The sequence below is a fragment of the Lactuca saligna genome, chromosome 5 (assembly GCF_052625555.1).
Source record: "Lactuca saligna cultivar CGN05327 chromosome 5, ASM5262555v1, whole genome shotgun sequence".
Classification (NCBI taxonomy): Eukaryota; Viridiplantae; Streptophyta; class Magnoliopsida; order Asterales; family Asteraceae; genus Lactuca; species Lactuca saligna.
In genome coordinates, this window is record NC_136421.1 from 92,446,129 (window position 1) to 92,452,682 (window position 6,554).

At 33.6% G+C, this 6,554-nt stretch overlaps 1 protein-coding gene across 1 annotated transcript; it reads right to left on the bottom strand.

The window, feature by feature from the left end:
• Nucleotides 1–2,283: 2,283 nt before the first annotated feature.
• LOC145045516 (uncharacterized) lies at nucleotides 2,284–5,357 on the bottom strand. Its single transcript, XM_078993837.1, has 7 exons — nucleotides 5,055–5,357; nucleotides 4,866–4,876; nucleotides 4,089–4,714; nucleotides 3,874–3,986; nucleotides 3,556–3,742; nucleotides 2,854–2,945; nucleotides 2,284–2,649 (listed from the first exon to the last, which is right to left on the bottom strand). Exons 1-7 carry the CDS (start codon nucleotides 5,355–5,357, stop codon nucleotides 2,284–2,286), a joined length of 1,698 nt encoding a protein of 565 aa, XP_078849963.1.
• Between the last annotated feature and the right edge of the window lie 1,197 nt (nucleotides 5,358–6,554).

The window sequence follows — 6,554 nt, forward strand, 5'->3', positions numbered from 1 at the left end:
TTCATCAGTAACCACCCTTATCATATTCATTGCCACTTTTTTTTTTATCAAACTTATTATGAAAAAAATCATCATTAAGTATAGACAAATCAGTGGCATCTTCACATCCTATGAAATTCTTAAAATGATTAACAACTTTCTCCTTCATAGCATTCCCCCTAATCCATCTTCCATCCTCATCAAGAACCATCAATATTTGATTTATGTTATTCCTGCTTTTCAAACAACTATGAAAAAACTTTGTATTATTATGAGAAATTGCTTCACCGAATAAAAGAATTAGCCGGAAAAGCAGCACCGATGAACCAAAAACTAGATCGCAGCACCGATAGAGAGAATCAGGGTAAGAGAGAGAAAGTAGAGAGAGAGAAAGAGAAAAAGTTTGCATTGTTTGTAGCATTGTGTAAAGCGTTTACAAGTGTTTACGGTCTTTTTTTTTTTGAAAAGAGCCAAAGCTCAACAAACTTTATTAAAAAAGAATAAAAGAATACAAATACAATAAAATAAAGTCAACCCAAAAACCCCAAACAATCCAACCTATCCATAACCAACTTCCTAACCATTTTTTACACACCTCAATAATACTCCAAATACCCCAAAAAAACCTTAAGTTTCATAAGACTACACCAAGGACTTATTGAAGGTGGGAAAAAAGGTAACTTCATCCCCTTGCAATAACCACACCACCAATCACCATTAAGACCAAAGCAAGGGGTAAGGCCCTTAAAAAAAAACCCACAATCCAATAGTGAAGACTTAAAAACCAAAACCATACAGGAACAAAACCAAACATGCTAAAGACAAAAATAATGAACCAAAAAACACAAAAAACATTAAACAAAATCCAGTGCATAATCATCAAGAACATAATCCAGCATCTTCTTCCATCATTCAGCCTTTGTATTCATCCTTTGTTTTTCCATCTATTATCCTTCATCATCAACAGATAACTCATCATAATGGGCATCATGCTATAAGCAATCCCACAATCAAAATGGTTGACTATCAGCTGTAAGATGCTCTTCCTGCAATCATAAAAAACAGAACACATGAATCCACAATACCACCTTAATTTCAGAACCAGTACAGACTAGACATGGCATCAATCACATGTCTAGGATTTTCCATTTGAATATTCTCAATTAAGATCATATCCAAACAAAAAATCCCAAAGTTACAAATCACATGATTCAAGAGAAAGCTAAACCAGTGAATTAATCCGTTAATTCCTTTGTATCCGTCAATTCCTTTAAATCCGCCATTCCGAAAATACCCCCAATAATCAGCTCCCATAAAGACAGCCAAATTAACCATCAATCCCATATCATCCCAATTATCTAAACAAATTGAAACATAAGAGTTAACCCAGAAAGAGAACTTCATTATTTACAATAATTATTTCCAAAAACACCCCAGATCTGTAAAACATTTTCACTGACCATCATATTCATTTTCTTGAACCCTAACAACTTCAATTGAATTTCAGTCTCAATACAAGAAATAACTCCTTCCGATTTTCTCGTTTTACAAAAAATCCTTGAATTTCTTTCTTTCCAAATATTAGGAACACAGCTAGCAAACACCCATTTTTTGATCAAATTCTCAACAGATCTTGATTTTAAGGCATAACACAATTTAAGAACTAAGTCATGCCAATTAGAATAAGAAATGTCAATCCCAGCCTTAGAACAACAATGATTCCAAATAGCATTCGAGAAATCACATTGAAAGAAGAGATGATCATGGGAATCTGGAACGATTAAACAGAAAGGAAAGAGTAATGAACCTGATTTCTCCCTAAGTTTAACTCGATCTTGGGTCTTTAGTTTGTTCAGCACAGCAAGCCACAAAATGAAAGCATTCCTGGGAATACAATTGCCATACCAAACACAGTCAAACCAACTGACTTTACCTCCAAAATTATTGACATCTCTCCAAACTTGCTTGCATGAAAATCTTTTACTCAAGCCTTTCATATCCCTCCATACGGTAATATCCCTATGATCACCAATATTACAAAACATGGGTCCATCATTCAATCCAGGGAACTTAATCACCCATTCAACATGCCATCTATAAGTATCATTAGTCATAACATCACTGACTAAAGAACTATCATTAAATCCATTTCTAATCCAATCCATTCTAGAAATAATTATACTTAAAATGCCAATTGGATGCCACCAATCATGCCACAAAGACGTATTCCTCCCATTACCAATACAAGAAACAACATAGGTCTAATAGTTTTCCTCAATTCCAAAAATATCTTCCAAGTCCAATTCATACTTTTCTTTTGCCATATATCCCAAAATTCCTTTCACCAATATAATTTCCTCTCACCCATTGAACCCACAGAGAATTTTTATTATTAATCAAATTCCAAACATGTTTGGTTAACAATACATCATTCCAGAATCTCAAATTCTTAATTCCAAGACCTCCATGTATCTTAGGTTTACAGACATCACTCCATTTAACCTTAGCTTTCCCTTTAACCACTTCTCCATTAGCCCACAAGAAGCTTCTACAAATCATTTCAATCTCCTTAATAGTAGCTATAGGGATTTTGAAAATAGAAGCCCAATAAACATGAGTTGACATCAAAACAGAGTTAATGAGCTGTAATCTTCCAGCAAAGGAAAGCATCTTATTTTTCCAATTACACAGTCTCAATTTAATCTTATCAACAAGAGATCTTCAATCTCTTTTGAAAAGCATATTCACACACATGGGAATTCCAAGATATTTAAAGGGAATTTTACCAATATCAAAAGGTAAAATTCCTAAAATAATCCTTCTCATGTTTGGCTTCACACATCCAAAATAAATTTGGCTTTTCTCCATACTCACTTTTAGCCACGACACAGATTTAAAATCATCAAGAGCAGCTTTTATCACTCTAGCAGAATTACCATTGCGATAAGAAAACACTAATAAATCATCTGCAAAACATAATCGAGTGATTTTCTAGGCTTCACACTTACAGTGATATTTGAATCTTTGGTATTCTTCAATTTTCTTCAAAAGGATTAGATTGAAAACCTCCATAACCAAAGTGAACAAGTAGGGAGATAAAGGATCTCCCTACCTCATCCCCTGTTTTCCTTCAAAGAATCCATGGTCTTCACCATTAAAATTCTGCATAAACCAAGGAGAGGAAGTACAGGCCATAATCCATTTAGCCATGATAGGATGAAACCCAAATCCCAACAGAATCCTATTAAGAAATTTCCAGTCCACTGTGTCATAAGCCTTTTAGATATCGATCTTTAAGGTACATTTAGGCACTCCTCTCTTATTTTTGTATCCCACCATCAACTCTTGAGCAAGAAGGATATTATCAAGAATAGATCTCCCTTGGATAAAAGCAGCTTGATTTTTGGCTAACTATGTCACCTAAACTGTTCCTTATTCTGTTAACTATTATCTTGCTGATACACTTATAAAAAGTGTTGCAACAAGCCATAGGCCGAAATTCAGTGACTTTCCTCGGATTTTCCACTTTAGGAACCAAAACAATCCTAGTGGCATTAATACCCTTCAATAATTTGCCTGTCCAGAAAAATTCCCTCACAACTTTGCATATATCTAGCCCTACAATACTCCAAGCACTCTTAAAGAATTTAGAGGAAAATCCATCAGGTCTAGGGTAATGATTGTCAACAATATCAAACATAGCCACTTTAACTTCTTCATCAGTAACCACCCTTATCATATTAATTGCCACTTTTTTATCCAACTTATTATGAAAAAAAATCATCATTAAGTATAAGAAAATCAGTACTTCACATCCCAAGAAGTTCTTAAAATGATTAACGACTTTCTCCTTCATAGAATTCCCCTAATCCATCTTCCATCCTCATCAAGAACTATCAAAATTTGATTTCTGCTATTCTTGCTTTTCAAACAACTGTGAAAAAAGTTTGTGTTATTATCCCCATCAGATAACCATTTGATCTTAGATCTTTGAGATAGCAACTTTTCTTCATCATTACAAGCAACATTATATTCAAAAAGAATATTAGCATGCTCCTCCCTATATGAGGCATTAAAAGGCTCCTGATCAATTTTCATCTAAATATTACCCAACTCCTTCCTTAATTCTTTAATTTTCATTCCCGATCCTCTAAATTTGTTACACAACTGCCTACAATACTTTTTGAACATTTTCAACTTTTGAGTAACTTTGAACATAAAAAAACCTTCAATATTTGAATACCAAATATCCTTAACCATAGGCAAAAATTCATCTTTATCCGCAATAAAATTGGCAAATCTAAAAGAAGATTTCCGTCTCATTTTACAATTAGGAATGATTAGAACAGCGGGACAGTGATCAGAGATTCTATACGGTTTGAAAGCTGCATGAGCTAAAGGACGATCAGACAAGAATTTCATATTAGTAATAATCATATCTAACTTCTTCAAAATTCCTTTATTACCAGTTGGGGATTTATTCCAAGTGAATTGAAATCCAATGCTATTTAAATCTTCAACTTCAATAAAATTGATACATTCAGAAAATTCACCAACTCCCTTAAGAACTTTAGAACATCCTTCTGAATAATCAGATTCTTTTAAAACAACATTGAAATCACCCAAAATACACCAAGCTTCCTTTTTCACTGTTAGGCTAAATTTTTTCAAATCTTCCCATAAAGCCCGTCTTTCAATATATCTGGAAGCAACATAGATAAATGAAAGAAACATGCTATAATTTCAACCAATGAATTTAACATAACAATGAATCACTTGTTTAGATTGAGAAATAACCATAACATCAAATAATTTTGGATCCCATCCAACAATTATTCTAGTACCAACTTCACAAGATCTGCTATTAGAAATCCAATCCTAATTACCAAAAGTTTTGCTACAAACATTCTTTAAGTTTAAAACTTTGACATGGGATTCAACCACAACACATATTCCCAAATTATTATCCCTTATGACATCAATAACCTCCTTTTGCTTAACAACTTTATTTAACCCCCTAATATTCCAAACACCAATCGACATCATTGGATAACAATATTATTTTTGGCATTTACCATCTCAAATGCCTGAGAAGATCCACTAGTGCTGCTGCTCTCATCTTTCCTTTTGTTATCCATCTTCTTTTCAGTATTAACCATTCCTAAGTCTTCTTTTCTAATACCCATAGAATGAATCAAATCATGATTCAAGTTGCTGTCTTCTATACCCGATTTAGTACAAAACTGATTACCAGAATGAGCACCAATTTTATCTCCTTTATCATCCTCTTCCATTCCAATTATAACATCCTCATCAATCAATCCCAATACTTCAAAACTATTTTTATTGCTATTATCTTTTTCTTTATTCTTCTTCATAATCTCACCTTTCACACTAACATTCTTTATTATTTCCCCCTGCTTAATTTCTCCCTTACTCCTCAGATCATTGCTATTATATGCCCATAACCAACCTTCTCATATATATTTTATTCTTCTCCAAATTCCAATGACCCACTCCTTTGTTATTCCAATAACCATTTTGCCCCCAACCATTTCCACCTCTATTCCCATTTTGTCCCCTGAACTTGTTTCCCACTCTATGAACTCTTCCCATTGCTTTTTTGATTGACAATATTAGCTGAATTCTTCATTGAATTACTTATGCCTTCTCCATCCTTGAGATTTCTATTTTTCTTATTAACAACTTTAGTATAACCTTCATCGTCAATCACATATTTCCCTTTATCCTCAATGCTAATTCCATTATCCCCATTTTGCATTGAATTATTAACCTTCATACTGGCCATACAGATCTTATCCATGTGCCCATAAACCTTACAATGGCTGCATCTAGAAGGCACCCAAGCATACTCCACATCAAACACATCTCTTCCATTCTTTTTCAGTTGACATTTCAATAAGGATTCTAGCATAAGCATTCCTTCCCTTATGTTCCAAACACATCTCTTCAGTAATGGAATCAAAAGCGAGAGGAATCCCCAATTTACTTGCAATAATACACAGATTATCTCCACTCCAAACCTCCAAAGGTAAATCATAAATTTTAACCCAAACAGGAATCTTATCATGACTATTCTTAGTTAAAGTCAAACCTGGTCTCCATCTTTGAAGGAATAATGACATATTATTGAACATCAGCCATGGACTTCCTTCCAAAATTGATAACATCCCCTGTTCATCACTAAATTTAAAAAAGAAAAATCCTTTATTGTTCATAAACACCTCTTCAAGTCCCACATTCTTCCATAGCCTTCTAACTTCTTTTTGAATCACTGGGAACGCCAATTTCTTGTCAATCATATACCCATATAAGGTATTCCTATAAGGAATACTAGCATTCTTTAAATTCTCAATTGGGATAATAACAAGACCATCTTTTTTACCTATTTCCCCAGGAATATATTTGACATCAATCTTACCCTTATGCCTATTACCTTTTAACACACCAACATAAGAGTTCTCTAGTTTCCCCTGCATATCACTTTCCACCTTTTTGCCATTATTAACAGCTCCCAAAATAGAAGGAAGAGTATTAATACTATTAATAACAGT

Coding starts and splice junctions, on each gene's coding strand:
- LOC145045516 (XM_078993837.1), bottom strand. CDS start 5,357: ATGAAGAAGAATAAAGAAAAAGATAATAGCAATAAAAATAGTTTTGAA. Junction 3,987..4,088: donor AGAATTAAGGAAGGAGTTGG/GTAATATTTAGA, acceptor GTAATGATGAAG/AAAAGTTGCTATCTCAAAGA. Junction 2,650..2,853: donor AATCTGTGTCGTGGCTAAAA/GTGAGTATGGAG, acceptor TGGAAAAATAAG/ATGCTTTCCTTTGCTGGAAG.